Genomic DNA, 19,957 nt, shown 5'->3' with positions numbered 1-19,957 from the left:
TAAGAAGTCTGGCGTCTCTAACCCGTACCATAATAATAAACCTTTTTTTATTCCAAAAACCCCATTAAATCAACGCAATATACATTTCAATATATCCTCTTTTATTACCAATTTTATTGCATATTCCATTCCTCAAAATAACTATTACTTTTTTAATCCCACATAAAAGCTTCGGTTTGACTCCAGTCACTCCGACTCACTTCCTCCAACTATCCAAGGCGCGTTCTATCTTCGTTAAATTGCACAGCTTTTTGGAGCTTTTCCGCAAGGGTGGGAGCTAGTGGGGGTGTAGACAATGTCGAGTTAACTATAGTGGGGGAAATGGACATTGGTGTCGGCTTGAGAGAAAATTACTGAATTCAGTATTCAGTCTTACTAGCGAGTTAGATAGTGGTGGTCACATGACATTGTTATCAGTGATTTTAATACGTGTTTTTAAGGAATGAAAATAATAGTTGGATTATTTCTAATACAGGTAAGTGAGATTATTTTGCAATAACTGTAATATCAAGGTTGTATTTTATAATGTTTTGTCTGATTATGCAGCAATATTTTTTGATAATGATTATTTTACTCGGTTGGTATACATTTTAATACAAATAAAATTTAAGTTTACTGGTAATACATATTAAAATAACAGTTTTTTGAATTTTACAAGAATATCTTAAGTTGTGTTTTAGTAACAGTATCCATTAGAATAATATAATGTATTGAATAACATTATTATAATGTTATTTATAATTATAATAACGTTATTTCCTATTTTATTTTTTTTAGAATCAATATTTTATTAGCAAAAGGTTTATATTTACATTTGTTTTAGACATTTTATATTTTTGTATACATTTTTAATATGTTTTGATTAACGTTCGGCCTTTTTCTTTCTGAAATATTGATGTTTTGGATACTCAAACACACAATGTTTATTATAATTATCTTTTGTAATTGCAATTATATAGTAATCTACTATAATATCACTATAATAGGTTTAAACATTACTTTTCTTATTTTGTTTCCTGTTCCAATATAAATTTTAAACTATTTTTAACTTTTATAAATGAATCTTTTAAGTATTTAAATCGAGTCCTCAATATTTTTCTAGTGAAATAGTTCTTTTATATTCCAATATAATTTAACCGATATTTGAAATAATTCAAACAAAAACAATTTTTTATTCAAAACATATTGACACATGTAAATTAATTAGAAATGCCCCCTCACATCAAAAGAAAATATTTGTAATTCAAAAAAGGTCACAGAAGGTTATCAAGTCTTAAAAATATAGGTTAAATATTTATTAGTTTAAAAAAATATGTTTGAACTTTTGGGTGAATATTTATTATAAACAAACTTTAATACGACTTTTTCTTCGTCTTTTTTTAATTTATTTATAGATATAACGAAGTGATGTTTGTTATAGTTTTGAATTTGGTGTTAAACCTTGAATATGTTGATTATTAAGAGCATTATTTTAATAATGCGGCGTATATTTTCAATTCTTTAACTTTTTTTTGTAAATTAGGGTTATTGTTAAATGTTGTTTGTAATCTTATTTCTATAGTAGTCAATATATCCTTTTTATTGTCACTATTTTCTATCGCTATTTTCATGAAAGTTTACGATGATCTACAGTCATATTTTCTTCTCTTAGACACAGTGGGGGTTAAAAATTAAGAGACTATGGTAAGCGTCTGTTTTCACAAGTAAACAAAAGGTTATAATGAAATATTCTTTTCTGTATAATCAATGACAGCTTCAGATTCGAAAAAAATAGGGAGATAATAATAATTTGGTTTTTTTATAAAATATTTAGCTATCAATAATTATGTCATTGCTGATCATTGGGTAGTGGAAAATGCCACGTGTCCATCTATTGGTTCCTTGAACTTTTTTGTCAAGGTGTTTGTCTTAACAAAATGTTTTGGTTTTATGATATATATTCATTATTATATTTGTCTCCGTTAGTTTGTGTACTTAAGTATTAAGAAAATTTTAAAGAAATTTGTAGAGTAATTAGAAAAAGTTAATTAAATTAAACATGAATTCATGATTATAAGAATTTTTAAGAAAAAAACCTACAGTAATAAGAAACTTAGGCAGTAGAAGAAGTACAAAAGAGAAATACGTACAATGTGTGTGTGTAATTACAAAACAGAATTACTGCTGCCAAAAAAAATATTACATTCGCGATTGAAACAGTTGATTTAAAACAAAATATCCAATACAAAAATAGATAGAACCTAATTTAACGGGCATACGTATCATAAAAGGCAATGGACAGGACATAGTGCGATGGTGGATAGATCGAATAAGAAACCAGAAGAATTAACAATAAGAGTGGATGATGATAGTTATTGATTGTAAGATACACGGTAGGAAGACCACCAAAGAGGGGGCGAGATAGATATTGAAATCACAACAGTAAACACAAGTCACGGACCTAATGTAAGCAGGAAAAGGAAATATGAGAAATTACATGAAAACCTTTCAAATATGCTTTGATGTATGAAAGTACAGGAGATCTAGATTATGTAGGGTGAATTTCGACGATAATTTGAAAAGAAAAACAAAAAAGATTACGAACATAAAATTGGAAGCACTAAAAAAGCGACCCAGATAATGTTTGTTGGACATATTGATCCAATTGAGACTAATATAGACAAATCATAAGATCTGCTTTACGAATAAAATACGTAGTATGAGCGCTACATACCTACTGTACCAGATCAAATGTTTCTATGTTAACATAATTTATTATCATATTGTCTCTGTATTTGGTGGCACCAATATTGCAGTATTTGTAAGAGTTAAACCTAAAAAAACGTAGAATTCATAGAGAATTTGGGTTAATTTTTGTTATTTCTATTTCAGACTTTGATTTTTAACGTGAAATGAGAGGTGGAGTTTCTGACGATATGACTTCAACTTGCGTTCAAGGAGGAATTAGACCAATTGGACGATATCAACCAAACATGATTATGGAACCATCGTCTCCTCAATCTGCCTGGCAGTTTCATCAATCCATGGCGGTAAGTCGTGTTACTGTAATTGTTAAATATATTATATTGTATTAATAAATTTGGACATTAATGAAAAATTCAAATTTGTTTCGCACAAAAAATTTAAATCTTAGCACATGTAAAATTACTAAGAATTTATGGGTGAAATATGTTAAAAATATCGATATGTGTTTATCACGATAGATCATTCCTTGTTTTCAATATTGTTTCAGCCAGAATTACTGTCATCTTATCTTAATTTGGTTTTGAAACTCTTTTCCTGTGGTATTTCCATATTAACACAATATTTAACAGAAATAAATCAAATTCTTTTCCACATTTTTCTGTATCATGCCTTAGTTATACAATGCCCCGCAACATTAACCAGACGCTATGTTTATTTTAAGTAAAATTAATGAGTTTTACAAAAATGTTTAATTTCAATTTTTTTATTGTATGTTCAAGAAAAAACAAATTCCAAAATATTGATTATTTAACAAACAAAAATTTACAAAAAATGTTTTATTCCAGAGCACAATATTTTTCAAATCGAAATGATAAAAAATTCTAAACTTTGGATATTAAAACCGAGTATTTCCTCTTCGAGCTCGAATAATAGCTCTCATCCTTTATGGCATAGACTGGATCAAAGCTACAATCTCGTTTTGCTGTATTTGTTCACACTCGTTTACCAGCACCTGTTATAACGCTACACAGCTTTAAACTCTTCATAATTTTGCCCAACTACTCTTCCGAAGTTGTCCTATAAATACTCGTTGGAATTAAGCTCTGAACTTCTAGGAGGCTGGTACCCGAATCATCATCATATAACGGGAGTCCTACGGCGATTGCCGCTTCCCGCATTTCAGCCTCCATCTTTTCCTATCTCTCCAATCTCCCTCTTCTAAGCCTCTAGATTGCATTGTTTTTGTAATTTCTCTTCTCCAGGAATTTGGTGGTCTTCCCCTTTTCCTTCTTTCTGGCGGAACATACATTAAGGTTTTCTTTGGCCACCGCTCCTCCTCCATTCTCATCACGTGACCATACCATTGTAATTGCCTTCTTTGTATTCTATCTGAAAGAGTATCTCTAATTCCTGTACGGTTTCGTATTTCCTCATTCCTGATTCTTTCCATTCTCGATACTCGATATGACCTTCTAAGATAATCCATTTCCACAACGTCTACTTTATCTCGTTCATTCTTTGTCACCGTCCAACATTCGGCACCATATGTGGTAATTGGTTCTACAATTGCTCTGTATACGCGAAGTTTGATATGCATCTTTATTTTATTAGACCACAGTAATGGATTCAGTATTCGGATGCATTTTTTCCCTTGGGTTATTCGGTTTTGTACAACTATCTTAACTCTGCCATCTGCTGATATGATGCTTCCTAGATATTTATACTGGTTGCAGCCTTTTATGACTGCGTTTTCAGCCTCAGATCTGTGGTATTTCCTCCAATTTTTAAATATTCTGTTTTGCTTATGTTTACAGTAAGCCCCCATTTGGCATATTCCTCAAATAATTTTCGATTCATATAATTTATATCTTCCTCATCGGTTGCAACCACCACCTGATCATCTGCAAACAACAATATATACAGAGTTTCTTGTCCCACTTCGATGCCCATAAATCTACATTTATTTCTCCAATTCCTCAATGCTTCTTGGACGTATATTTTAAAGAGTGTCGGTGACAAACATCATCCTTGCTTTAGGCCTTTAGTGACTTTAAATTCATTTGAGGTTCCGGTTCCAATTTTTACACAACTAACTGCATTTTCGTACAATTTATATATCTCTCGGATATACGTTGAATCCAATCCGGACCTTTCGAAGACCTCAAACATTTTCTTTAACGGGACACTATCATATGCTTTCTCAAGGTCTATAAATACCAAATGGGCCTCTCTACTTCTTTCGACACGCTTTTCAATTATTGGTCGTAGGATAAATATATTATCAAGGCAGGATCTCCCGGTACGAAAGCCGCTTTGTTCTTCAATATCTTGTATCTGTCTTTCAACCCTCTTCTTTAATATTCTGCCGTACAACCGGCCCACAGAGCTCGTCACACTAATACCTCTATAATTGGAACAGTCTCTTTTATTCCCTCTCTTATATATGGAGTTTATATAAGATTTATTCCAATCTTTAGGAATTTCCTGGTCTCCACACATACATTTATTGAAAAGGTCAACTATTAATTCTAAAAGTGCAGTCGGCCCATATTTAACCAGCTCTATGGGAATGTCTCCAGACCCTGCGGCTTTTCCGTTTTTAACCTCTTTTAAGGTTTCCGTCAATTCAGATAATACTATCTGAATTTGGAATTCAGATAATACTATCGGAATTCTGGTACCCGAATACTATCTCTAAAGTATTGTCTTTTTACTCTGGCTGTATGTGGTCTGGCATTATCCTCACCTACAAAATGCATTTAAGGTACATGTTCTATACATTTTCTAATGTACCCATCAGCATTATTGCTACCTCCCCCTAACATAACAAGATCTGTATGAGCTTCCAAAGAAATTCCGCCCATACCATTATACCTCTACCACTTAACTGTACCCTAAGAGAAAATTAACATTAGGCCTCCCTCCAGGCCTTCTCCACGCTCTTACCAGTATCAGGTAAAACTGTGTGCTTCCACGGTGTTTATTGTCTTTCCTGTTTAGGTCTTCCGTGTGTGAGAACCAGTTCGTTGAAAATGACATATTTAATTAAAAAATCCAAAAAGTTCAGAACGTTTTCAGACTAATCAGTCCATCTTCAGTGAACTTTATGGTACTTTTATAACCAACCGCAAAACCAAACGGTGATTGGGTTTACATTGATGAAAACATACTTGAAGTTATTAAATTATACGGCAATATGCCGATGTAAATAAATTCAGGGCAATTCAAAAAAACTAAAAAGAGAACTTTGTGAGTTTCACACGTGTTCGGGTTAATTTTGCGGAGCAGTATATTAGTATTTAACCATCTGCAGGTAATGACTCTAGGTAAGAGGTTGGTAATAATTGCTGCCATTTTAATTTTTGAGTCTACTTCATAGGTCATTAGTTTGACTTAAATTGGAATCATTCTCATTATATTGCTTTTATTTTTGATTGGATCTTTATTAGAGATATTCACGTGGCGCCTGTAGCTCCACTAATAATTTTTCAGTTTCTAATTTACCTGAGCCACCACCTTTCTTCGAAGGGCACGCAAAGCCGTCTGTCCTGGCTACGTTAGTGGTCGTTAAGTCATGTTAGGGCAGCTTGCTCGACCTGGGAACCCTAACATTAGACCTTAGCTAAAAGTTAAACGAACTTATTTGTTGTTAGAGATATTTACAACAGGATCTACAACTTTGCAATGACCTCCTACCAAATTAATTAATTTCGTTTGTTGTCCATCATTTATACTATCACGTTTTACCGTTTTTTATTAATAATTCCTGAGAAAACTGAACCACTGTTCATGTACTATGAAAAATGCATTAATGTATTATGAAAAATGAATAAAATTATAAATATATCACAAGATGAAACAATTATCAAAAAATCAGTACAAAAATCATCCCTTATAGTGCTTCAAAAGTATTTAAAGACGGAAGAAGAGGGCGTTTATACCTATAAGCTATTGTCCGTTATGTTTACCGTATGTTTACTGGCCTATGAGTCGATTTATTTGTGAAATTTTAAAATAATTTCTGGTTTATTGATTTTAACATTTATTTTTGCCATTAAATTTTGACACACTTTTCATATATATACCTTACGTCATAGGACTTTGTACCCAAAAACCTCACTGGTAAATATTTTTTATTTGTTAGTATTTCATAACGCGATTACTCAAAAAGAAAACCACATGAACAAGGTTTTTTTGTTGTTTTCGTATATAAATATGGAATGGATATTGTGTTTCCTAGTCTTCTATTTTTGTGGCATATTTTTGTGGTGTTTTTTTCTTTTGAAAGAACAGAATGTAAACAAACGCCACTACATTAATTGCCAGCTATTTTTAATTTTAACGCTTCATCATCTTGCTCCAGTCATCTTTCAGACAATCTCGGTGCTGATAAACGTTTGATGTCACAATAAAACGTTTGGATTCTTAAACCAATCGTTTCTCTTGATAATTAGGAATTTTTATACATTATTAATAAGAAAAGTTTAAAATTTAATTATACATAATTGTTTATATATTTGTTTCATTAATAAAATTTAGTGTGACTAAAATAATAGTGTAGCTTAGTCATTTTTGTAGTAATTATTTTTAAAAGATGATCTCTAATTTATTGCTCTTATACTCATATTACGTATGAGTGTCCGACTCAGTTAATATTCCATTATTATCTTTAACTCATCTTTTTTAACCGTTGGCGTTGGTTAATGTTGTCCATTTCACATTTCTACCTTATATTTCCCTCACTTTACGTTAACAGTAAACTCATCTATTAATCTTCTTAGACAACTAATCGTACATTATTATACTACTAACTATTAACTTTAACTAAAGATAAATTCAAACTTTTTTATTAATATTTTGCAATTTTTATTTGACTAGTCATATCTTTAACAATACTCGTTTGTTACAGAAACGAGAACCCGTCGATCATGATGGTAGAAATGACTCCGGCTTAGCATCAGGAGGTGAATTTGTTTCATCTTCGCCAGGAAGCGACAATAGTGAGCATTTCAACGCTTCATATTCACCTCCAACCAGTTGCCATACAGTAATTTCTACATCCAATACTTATTATCCCACTAATTTAAGAAGGCCTTCACAAACGCAGACAAGTATTCCAACGCACATGATGTACACCGGCGATCACAACCCGTTAACTCCCCCGAATTCGGAACCTATGATTTCTCCCAAAAGTGCGTTATCAAGAAACAACGAAGGTGAACATCAAACTACTCTGACACCTTGTACGTCTCCTGGTGATGCTTCTGTTGATGTAACAGATACCGGTAATTGCGACAGTGCTCTAAAGAAATTACAAGCGACTTTTGAGAAAAATGCTTTTAGCGAATGTTCTGGGGATGACGATACCAAATCTGATGGAGAGCCAGAAGAATACGACGAGCAAGGATTAAGAGTTCCAAAAGTTAACTCTCATGGAAAAATTAAAACTTTTAAATGTAAGCAATGTGATTTTGTGGCCATTACAAAACTAGTCTTCTGGGAACATACAAAATTACACATTAAAGCCGACAAACTCCTTAAATGCCCCAAGTGTCCTTTTGTCACCGAATATAAGCACCATTTAGAGTATCACCTTAGAAATCATTATGGTTCAAAACCATTTAAATGTAACCAGTGTAGTTACTCTTGCGTAAACAAATCAATGCTTAATTCACATTTAAAATCTCACTCCAATATTTACCAATACCGATGTTCTGACTGCAGTTATGCCACAAAATATTGTCATTCACTAAAATTGCATCTTAGAAAATATTCACACAAACCTGCTATGGTACTAAACCCAGATGGAACCCCAAATCCGTTGCCCATAATCGATGTTTATGGTACAAGGAGAGGACCAAAAATGAAGTCAGAACAAAAATCATCCGAGGAAGTTTCTCCGAAACCCGAACAAGTTCTGCCATTTCCATTTAACCAGTTTCTACCCCATATGCAGTTACCATTCCCAGGATTTCCATTATTTGGAGGTTTTACCGGTGGCATTCCAAATCCTTTGTTATTGCAAAACTTAGAAAAACTAGCCAGAGAAAGGCGCGAGTCAATGAATTCGTCAGAACGTTATTCTCCCGAGCAATCAGAACAAATGGATACCGACGGCGATGTGGGCGTTCTTGATCTCAGTAAACCAGATGACTCTTCCCAGACAAATCGACGAAAAGATTCAGCTTACAAACTTTCAACTGGTGATAATTCTTCGGAAGAAGATGACGACGAGGCAACTACAACAATGTTCGGTAATGTTGAAGTTGTGGAAAATAAAGAACTAGAAGATACTTCATCCGGGAAAGGGACACCAGTTAGTGCTAAAAAGGATGAGTACTCGTGTCAATACTGTCAGATAAATTTCGGGGACCCCATTTTATATACTATGCATATGGGTTACCACGGATATAAGAATCCATTTATTTGCAACATGTGTGGAGAGGAATGTAATGATAAAGTGTCTTTCTTTTTGCACATTGCACGAAATCCTCATTCTTAGAAATATAAATAAGACTGAATTCAAGGTTTGCATTTTTAAGTATCTTCACACTGAAGCTTTGTTAATATCCAATGTTCTTTTGCGTAATATTTACGCACATCTAGTGTTTTTGTTTATAATTTTTAAAAATGTACTTTTTCTGATGTATGCTATGTAATCACCAAAATAATATTTTTAACTAATAATTTGAACTAATCTAGATATACATTTATTTCATTTTTGGGGATTCCATTCTCCATATATCACGAGTTCATCAATTTCCTTTGCTAACGAAATTATTTGCATATGCAGCTGATCTCCGCTGTACGATTTATATATCAATCATTTACTTTAATCATTTCACTTTGAACGAAAGTTAAGACTATTTAAAGAGTGTACTTGAATTTTTAAATTTCTTCTAATTGGGTTATTCTTCAACATCTATCGGAAACTACAAGCAATACCTCGAATAATGTTATAAAATTTTTCCTGAACCATGAAAAAACAAGACTCATAGTCCAGGTGGAATGTGTCGAAAAGCAGACCATAATGGGCATTTTCCATAGGAGTCTATTTGTTTACTGGAATCATTTCAGCATGTACCTTGTATCAATAATCACTATATGCGCCAATCGCAAACCTTGTGCTTATTTTTGCGTCTTAAAGTTTCGTTTTTTATTTTTACATAATATTTGAACATCTTCTTCTTCTAAATGTGCCTATCTTCTAGAAATGTTGGCGACCACATTGACCCATCTTATTCTATTCACAGCAGCTCGAAATAAATCAGTTGACGTTAGACCAGTCCACTTCCTAAGATTAGCCAGTCAGGATATACGCCTACGTCCAGGGCCTCTCTAACTCTCCTCAATATTGCCTTGCAGAATTAACTGTAAAAGTCAGTATTTATTATTACGAATTATGTGGCCGAAGTAGGCCAATTTCCTGTTCTTTACAATGTTAATTCCTTTGTCTTTTCTTAGCCTATGGAGAATAGTGATATTACTTGTGTGGTGTATATATGAGACCCTCAACATACGTCGGTACCACCACATTTCAAATGCCCCTAATCGTTTTATAGCATCTTCTGTAAGGCTCCAGCTTTCTAGCCCATAGAGGAGGACACTAATGACGTAACATCTAAGAATTCTTATGCGTATATTGATACTTAAAGATAAGTTGAAGAGAATCTTCCTAAGACTGTTAAAAGAGCTTCTGGCTTTTTCAATACGAGTGTTTATTTCGTAACTGTGATCCCAAGTATCCTTAATATTGCAGCCCAAATAACATATTTTTTGCATTCTTTCTAACGGTGTATCGCCTATTGTAATTTGTGCGTTTATGTTGATGTTCTTACTAATGATCATTATTTTTGTCTTCTTGCAATTTAGTTTTAGGCTTTATTTGTTACATGTTTCTACAACGTTATCCATCGTCCTTTGGATCCCCTGCGCATAATCTGCCAGCTACATTGTATCATCTGCATATCTAATATATGTTGGCCATTTACAGCAATACCATCTTTTGATTCGTTCAATGCCTCTCTAAAGATGTTTTCAAAGTATATGTTAAATAATGCCGGTGACAATATGCAACCCTGTATAACTCTTTTTTCGACTGTGAAGATCTCGAACAGTTCATTTTCTAGTCGGACTGTTGCTTTTTGTTGGAGATATAAGTTTGAGGTCAGTCTTATATCCTTACCATCGAGTCCTGATGTTTTTGGGATATTGATTAGTTTTCCATGTGGAACTTTATCAAATGACTTCTCGAAATTAATGAAACATACATACACATCGCAGTTGACATACCTCGCTCTCTGTATTACAACTTGCAAACTAAAAAGTGCTTCCCTTGTTCTGAGTCCTGCTCTGAATCCAAATTGAACTTCACTCATGTGTTCTTCTAATTTGGTGTATATGCGCTAATGAATAATAGTAAGAAGTACTTTAAGTACATGGCTCATCAAACTAATTAATCTATGTTCTTCATATTTTCTAGCGTTGGCTTTTTTAGGAAGTGAAATGAATATTGATAGTAGCCAGTCTTTTGGTAAGTAACCAGTCTCGTAGATGTTGTTGAATAGTTTCGTAAGAGCTGTGATTTGGTGTGCCTCTAATAGCTTTGAAATTTCACTATATACCTCATCAGGTCCTGGTGATTTCCTATTTTTAATCCGCTTAATGGCCATAGTTACTTCTTCGTTTTTTATTTCTGGGCCGTAGAGATTGTTTATTTCAGTCGGACTTCGTGCTGCATCTTCGAATAATTCTTGCATATATTCTTTCCATCTTCGTAATTTATCTGCAATGGTAGTCAAAATCTGGCCTTCAATATCTACAACTATGCCCGTATTGCGTTGTTTTCGTCATGTTTGCGTTGTAGTGTTTCAATTTCCGTACATTTCTTAGTAAGTCATTGATTCGTTTGCTCCTTTTATCTCCTTTAGTATAGTCTTCTGCAACTTTTTGTATTCGCTAGAATGAATTTACTTTGAATAGCTAGAAATTGAAAATTTAAGGTTTAATGTTTAAAAAATTGCAATCTTTGGAAAAAAAAAGTGCAAAAAAGTAGTTTTTTCTTTTCATTTTGTCGACCACTTACTACCTATAAAAACTTACTTATAATACGCCTGAAAAATGTGTTAAATTTATTTTATTTTGCAATCCAGTATCTGCAAAAAATTGGAAATTTTCAAAATTATGCTGGGCCCAAAATACTACTATAAATAATTAAATTTTTTTACCTATAAAGAAAGGTTTAAGCTTTTGAAAAGCACTTTAAAAACTTAATATCGGTCAACTAGGCGGGCCTAGGGAATTTTTTAAAAGTATAAACATTTTTTTTTAATTATACGTCATTGTCAATAAAATACGTTTTCAAATTTAATACATTAATGATTATTATAAAACTGCTAAACTAAATTAATTTTGGTATGTAAATTATTTTAGAAAGATGGATTTTTTCAAAAAACCTAAATTTATATATATATATATATATATATATATATATATATATATATATATATATATAGTTTTTTTATATGTAAACAATTTTTTGACTATTTAAAGTGCTTATTTTCGGCCCAGCATAACTTTGCAAACTTTTTTTTGCAGACCATGGATTACAAAATTATTATGCAAAAACTGTTAAACCGATCCAAACGAAATTTAACACACGTTTCATTCGTATTATAAAGTTTTTGTAGGCGGAATATGAAGGCTGTAAGATATGTCTAAGTTATCGAAAAAACTTGAGGGAGAAAAAGCTCCATTTTTTTCACTTTTTAACTTTTACTTTCTAAAAGCTTTTTTTGTACAAGCAATGTCTCTTGAGTGAAAGACGAAAATATGGGTGCGAAAAGCAAAAATCCCTTATCATTTTTCACATTTTGTTAAATAAAAAATGGAGCACAACATTTCCGACTGGTGCATATTGTGATTTTTGATACAAGATACATTCTGAAATGATTCCAGCAAAAAATAGACTCCTATGGAAAATGTCCAAGTCAAAACAGATCCTTCCAGGACTATTAGTTTAGTTTCGTATGCTAAATTGTTAGAATGAATATATAAGCTGGTCTATATAATTCATTTTAAAGCATTTTTATGCTTTGTCTATAATTATGTCACATATGAAAGAGTTCAATAGGAAAAAATCACTGATTTTAATATGTTCGTTTGTTTTTTTTTTTAATGTAGAGTGTATTTATCCTGTGATATATAATACCAGAGAATATTTCTACAATTGTTATATTTTGGCCAGACCAGACAGTTTTATATAAAGGGGGAAAGCAGCTAGGAAAGAATCATACAAATTATTGTCGTTCTTTCTGTCATGTATTTATATGCATATGACAACTCTTGTTGAATGGTTCCATACATACGAATATAGATAAACGAAAAGTGCCTGTCTTATATAAGTATTAAGCACGGTTTATCTAGGCTAGATATATTCAATTTTTTTCGCTGATCTCTCTTTTTGCGTATAGATTCTCACCTTTTTATTATTTCTATTTAAGTGCCATATATGCGATAATATTGGTGATTAAACATCAGGTAAAATATTTGTAATAATTTCTTCTTAGTTATGTAAGTATTTTTCAAAGAATTATGTATAGTTTGATGTAGGGATAGACAAAAAAGATCATTTTTGGTGTGAATAAAAAACAAATTCTAGTGTATTACCCCTCGTAATAATACTTTGTTAAAGAATGCCAACCTTGAATAAATTGATTAGCATCTAGTCAACAGATTTTTTTGTTTTACTTTTGTGCAATTGTGCAATTTATTTCTAGTTTCAATTTTCGGAAATATACGGGTAAAAAACTTAAAAATAAAGCAACAAAGTAGTGCCATCTTGTAAATTATTTCTATATATTATTTGTAAATGTTTTACACAGCTAAAATTCCAAATATTATTTGTGAGCTATTTTAAGTTGAGTGTAAATTTTTGTATATGATTTTAATTTTGTTCGAATATAGTTACCATGCGATAGCGCGAAATATATTATGTATTTTGTATAAACTTTGGGGCCATAATGATTTAAGACTGATATGTAAATAGTTTGTCTTTTTTATTCTTAGTATTAGCTAGAGCAACTGATCAAAAAGTATGTATTATATAATGTGGGTATTATAGATTACAGTTTGAAACAAATAAATTATGTTTTTGATTGAATTTGTGGCTTTTATTTAATTTTACTCTAAAATATTATTGAATATACAACACTTGAGTGAGCCAATTCAGTTCATACCAAGAAGAATTTTCAACAATATGTTCGCTTACACTCTGCAGCAAAGGCTACCAAACTACCACATTTCTCACCTATAACTCTATACCTCTGCGAAATCCTTAGGAATACAAAACATTCATCGATTTTATTATTTTTTGTTTTGGAAGCTGTTTATTATAAACCGATCATCAATTAACGAAAGTAAAATCTTTGTGAATCAATTAACTAGCCAAGGAAAGAAGGAAGTAACATACCATAAATAATATTGTTCTGAAGCTATTTTCTTGTGGCAAGTAATTATTATTTAAATGGGAATAAGCCACAATTAAAGGTTAAAGTACGTTTATTGATGTTTCAATTTCCACTTCGGAAATCGTTCTCAAATACAAAAATAATGTGAATATTAATATGCAAAAAACACTAACTGACAACAAACAAATTATGGATGTAAATAAAAAGTGGTATAATATAAAAAAACATTACTGAAACCAGCTCAAGAAAGTTTGATACAACATAAGTCAGAGGCTAAAAAACAGTGAATGACAGAAGAAATTCTATTACAGATCGAAGAAAGAGGGAAATATAAAGGAAAAGATCTACAGAAGTATAAAGAAATACAACGAATAATCAATAAAAAAATTAAAACAGCTAAGGAAATCTATTTGATGAAACGATGTAAAGAGAGAAGAACTAAAAACAAAATATATGAGAAAAATGCACACAAAAATAAGAGAAGTGACCGGAATGGGTCAAAATAGACTGCAAGGACACATAAAAGACAAAAAAGAAATACTACTAATAGATTTACCAGAGAAATTAAGACGATGGGAAGAGTACGTTAGAGAACTTTTCCAAGATGAAAGAGGTGAAATGCAGAAAATACAAGAAATAAATCCTTTAGAGAGACAGAAGATCACGATAGATGAAATCAAATATGCTGTCAAAAACTCTTAAAGACAATAAAGCATCTGGATTAGATGAAATACCAGTAGAACTGTTAAAACTAGTGGAAGAGGATAACTTGGAAGTATTGGCAGATCTATTCAACACGGTGTACGATACGGGAATAATATCACAAGAATGGCTGAAGTCAGCATTTATAACCATCCCTAAAAAACAAGCAGCAAAAGAGTGCTCTGATTATCGAACATTGAACCTCATGAGTCATACTTTAAAAGTACTGCTGAAAGTAATACATAGGAGAGGCTAGAGGAGGATATTAGCGAGACGCAGTTCGGGTTGCAAAATGGAATGGGTACTCGAGAAGGACTATTTGCCATCAACATATTGATTCAGCAATGTCGGGACATAAATGTTGATCTCCACTTGTGCTTTGTTGACTACGAAAAAGCTTTTGATAAAGTAAGATAATATATAATAATATATAATAAGGTAATACTTATGAACAAACGCATTGACAGTAAAATGATAAATATAGTGCAAACATTATATTGGAACCAAAGTACCATATTTCAAGTTGATGGGCAACACTCAGAAGAAATGAAGATCTGTAGAGGAGTTAGACAGGGATGTGTTTTATCGCCACTTTTGTTTAACTTATATTCTGAAGAAATTTTCCAAAACACGCTCAATAATATCAAAGCGGGAGTTACCGTTAACGGAAAATTAATTAACAACTTACGATATGCAGACGGCACTGTGATCATAGCAACGAGTATAGAAGATCTACAACATCTTATCGAAAGCTTAAGTATGAATAGTGCTGAGATGGGAATTACTATAAACGCTAAGAAAACGAAGTACATGCTAATTACAAAAAGACCACAAAATATACATCACCTATTGACAATCAATGGTAACGTGATAGAACAAGTAGAAAAATATCAGTACTTGGGAACTTTGATCAATGAAACCAATGATCATATAACTGCTGATCATTATAATGCAGAAGTAAACAGGCGAATAGAGATTGCCAGATCAGCATTTATACGAATGAAGCCACTCCTAACGTGCAAAAATCTAAATTTGGAGATCATACTACGTACCATTCGCTGTTATATATTTCCAATATTATTATATGGAGCTGAGACTTAGACATTAAAAAATGCAATTTAAAAAGAATCGAGGCTTTCGAACTCTGGTTATACCGCAGAGTATTAAAAATATCATGGACTGATAGAATTACAAATAAAGAAGCACTTGAGAGGGTTGGTAAAGAAACAGAACTAATAACCACTGTACAAACCAGAAAACAGGAATACCTAGGCCACGTGATGAGGGGATCAAAATATGAAATTTTGAGACTCATAATACAGGGAAAGATTCAAGGAAGAAGATCTGTTGGGTGAAGGCAGAACTCATGGTTGAATAATCTACGTGATTGGTATCAATACAGATCGATTGATTTGTTTAGAGCAGCAAGTTCAAAAATAAAAATATCCATTAGGATTGCCAACCTCCGTAGGGAGACGGCACTGTAAAAAGAAGAATGTGACCAACTGTACTCATTTACTGAGTTTTGTACACTTTTTTCGCAAACCGTACTCTTTTCAAATACTGTACTCTAAAAGTACTCATTTGTATAATTTTATACTCATTTGTATTTCCAAGACATTTTTTTAGATTATTTTGTTTCAATTTTATTAATTAAATATTTAAAATTATTTTGACAGTGATTTGAATTTCACGCTCGCATACTACATACATCAATATTTAATGATGAATTTTTAACACTAATTCTAAAGAATAAACTGACCGTTTTGAAAGATTCCAATCCCGTATTAAAAAATGAATTTTGAAAAGAAGTTTAAATTTTTTATAAAATTTGCTATAAATATATCGAAGAATGGATAATGAACTTTAGAGCATTAAATTGTTTCAAATGGACCCTTCTAAATTGTCAAATCGAATAGAAAGAAGTTTTTTCAGCAGTCGAATTCATAATGAAGGAAATAAAAGATATTGTTATTAATGACAATTTTCTCTTTGTAGAAATTAGAAGAGTAAATTTATATTTGAATCAAGAAAAATTGAAGAAATGGAACGATGAGAAAATAGAACTTGAAAGTTTATTTTCACTAGGGAATGATTATTGGAGCAGTGAGAAGTCGCAGCTTTCTGTAAAAACATTATCTGCCGTCTTAACAGTCAAATTTAATATGCAAAATGAAAGTTCTTCGGATGTGGCTACATTATTAGAAGAACATCTTCATTTAGCAAAAAAAATCCACTTGTTGCAAAAAAAAACACCAGTTAGTAATTTTAAATGGATCACCCCGTATTTTACACCACTTCCAAAAAAGTGATATTACCACTCGTCAATTTAGATCATTTAGAAGTTTTAATGCTATAAAATTTAGTCACATATAAAGTATTTTACGATATATAAAAATAAAACAACTAATAAAATAATGATAGTACTCACCGGAAAATAAAATTCAAATAACACCGAGGTACCTTCATGAAAGTACTTAAGAAGACCTAAATGCAGCTAGCAATGAGTTGGCCTAAAAATGAACTTAACAAAAATAAGAATCATGTACAACGAGCTAGGGATGTCCAAGATGTATTAAGGTCCATTCGCTCAACTCGGGCATATTTTGACAGATTCATAGCCGGAAACCTACAACACAAAAGTTCCTAGCTCACAGTATTAACAGCTTAAATAAACTTTTATTACAAACTTCTTTCACTGAAAAAAGAAGAATTATTATAAATAGAGGAAGCAAAAAAATAATTACTAAATTCACTAAACAGTTCGGACTGGGAATAGCGAACCGACTATAATAAATAACACTGCACTTGAGACAGTAGACGAGTATGTATACCTGGGACAGTTAATACATAAATCTGGCTCCTTGCTCCCAGAAATCAACAGAAGAATGAAACTGGCTTAGGCATATTTTGGTAGAAATGCAGTTATATTCAAATCGAAGATGCATCCACCTAAAGAAAAAAGCATTTGATCAGTGTATACTACCAATCATGACATGGCTGCGAAACTGAAAGCGAAGCTCAAAGTCACTTAAAGGTCAATGGAGCGATGCATGCTAGGTATAACAAAGACAGATTGAAAAATAATAGAATGGATCAGACAGAAAACCAAGGTAATCCACAGAATTAAATCTTTAAAATGGGTTGAGCAGTGGGTTGGACATATATATATATATATATATATATATATATATATATATATATATATATATATATATATATATATATATATATATATATATATATATGTATATATATATATATATATATATATATATATATATGTATATATATATATATATGTATATATATATATATATATATATATATGTATATATACATTTATATATATATATATATATATACATATATATAGAGATATATATATATATATATATATAACTATATATATATATATATTTATATATATAGAGAGAGAGAGAAACCAATGGTGACATATTCGGCAGAAAAACGACCTGAGACAGAGGACAAAAAGGATGTTAGAAACAGCAGAGATGAAAAATTGATGGTAAAACACTATGGGACAAAGCGAGAAGTACATATATATGACGTAGGTGCAAGGAGAACATCAAGCACTGGGTAAGAAATAGAAGAGTAGAACAGAATGATCATATATGCCGAATGACAACAAATATAATAGTAAAAACGGCAATAGATGGTTCTCCAATAGGAAGGCGATCAGTATGAAGACCATGACAACAATGGAACGACAAGGAGAAGACATATTTTAAGTCTTAGGACTATATCCAAATCCTTTTAACTAAATGCAATTAACCCTCCTTCCCACGGGTGGGGTCTATCAGTACAACAAGGCTTTTAATAGCACTGAATAGTACATTTTAGCATCATTTGGTGAAATTGTATGAATCCCTTCAATCGCTACCTGCAAAAGTATCCTGACAGACCCCACTCGTGGGTGGGCGTTTCTTGTTTTGTACTATGGCTTGGTTAATATTGCAGCTATAAATGCATTTATTATATACTGAGATCCAATAATCGAATGCAGAATTTCGGTTTTCTCGTCGATTGTTTCTTTAGGAAGTCTTTAGGAATTGCGTTGGTCCAGAAAAATATGAAAATACGAGCCCTAAATATGCGTAAAGGTAAAGTCAAAGGTAAGCGAGGACCCGGTAGAAGGAGAATATCATGGCTGCGGAATTTAAGAACATGGTTTAAGAAAACCTCAACGGAGCTGTTTCGAGCCGCAGCGAGCAAGGTCATGATTGCCAATATGATTTCCAACATCCGAAACGGATAGGAACCAGAAGAAGAAGAAGAAGAAGAAATATGCGTATATAGAGAACATCACAGTTACTTGCTGCACAATTTTCTGAAATTGAGCAAATGACGAGGGATGACCCAGCCCAACGAAAACAGGGATGTATAAGTATTATATAAAAAGAAACACTAGGTATTTTTGCCAATTGTGCAAAAACTGGTTATGTATGGAACATATAAAAGCATTTTGTGCTGATCATGTAGAAAGAAAATTTACATAATTTAACCCCCTCTATTTTCTGTTTCTAATTTTAATTTTGGATGTATCCTTTTTACTTGTATTACTGTAAGTATATAGAATAATAATATTGTCTTCTTTTATATTTTTCTTTTGTATTTTGCCGTTAATGATTTTTTTAATAAACTCTTGTAAAAAAATAATTGTGTTAGTTATTTCGCAGTAAACTATAAAAATATATATTGATAGACATATTATATGTACATTTAGGTAGTACAACGTTACATCAGTAAGTTTCCTTAAAAATATTTAAAAAAAATTTTTTTTTAATAAGGAGAATATTGTTTTAAATTTGGTCCTGATAGACCCCACCCGTGTATTTGTGTCACAAGAAAGTCACCCGTGGAATAGAGGGTTAATGAATCACAAAATCTAGTATCTCTTAGTTACTACGTTTTAAAATTTTTCTACCCATTAAGTATATCTACAATAAAAAATCACAACAAAATATTTTCCATTCACTATTAACATAAATATTTTCCTTCTTAATAGCACCGCAAAGAAAATATAAAGTATAAACAATTCGATCTATAAATCAAAATCTTCCAATAAAGAGAGGAAAAAA

The 19,957-nt window shown here is 31.8% G+C and overlaps 1 protein-coding gene across 2 annotated transcripts; it reads left to right on the top strand.

Annotated features, from left to right (window-relative positions):
- The first annotated feature begins 328 nt into the window (after positions 1 to 328).
- Positions 329 to 13,846, top strand: hb (zinc finger protein hunchback). Of its 2 annotated transcripts, none has more exons than XM_072532832.1 (3): positions 329 to 475; positions 2,872 to 3,029; positions 7,595 to 13,846. In XM_072532832.1, the coding sequence occupies exons 2-3, from the start codon at positions 2,892 to 2,894 to the stop codon at positions 9,185 to 9,187; spliced, it is 1,731 nt and encodes a 576-aa protein (XP_072388933.1). In that variant the 5' UTR covers positions 329 to 475; positions 2,872 to 2,891; the 3' UTR covers positions 9,188 to 13,846. The 2 variants fall into 2 exon arrangements, with proteins under 2 accessions (XP_072388933.1, XP_072388934.1); XM_072532833.1 differs by lacking the exon at positions 329 to 475 and adding an exon at positions 1,550 to 1,683.
- The last annotated feature ends 6,111 nt before the right edge of the window (positions 13,847 to 19,957 follow it).

Source organism: Diabrotica undecimpunctata, chromosome 5 (genome assembly GCF_040954645.1).
Source record: "Diabrotica undecimpunctata isolate CICGRU chromosome 5, icDiaUnde3, whole genome shotgun sequence".
NCBI classification, from domain to species: Eukaryota; Metazoa; Arthropoda; class Insecta; order Coleoptera; family Chrysomelidae; genus Diabrotica; species Diabrotica undecimpunctata.
Note: the sequence above shows the minus strand (reverse complement) of the source record. Positions and strands in the feature narration are given on the sequence as shown.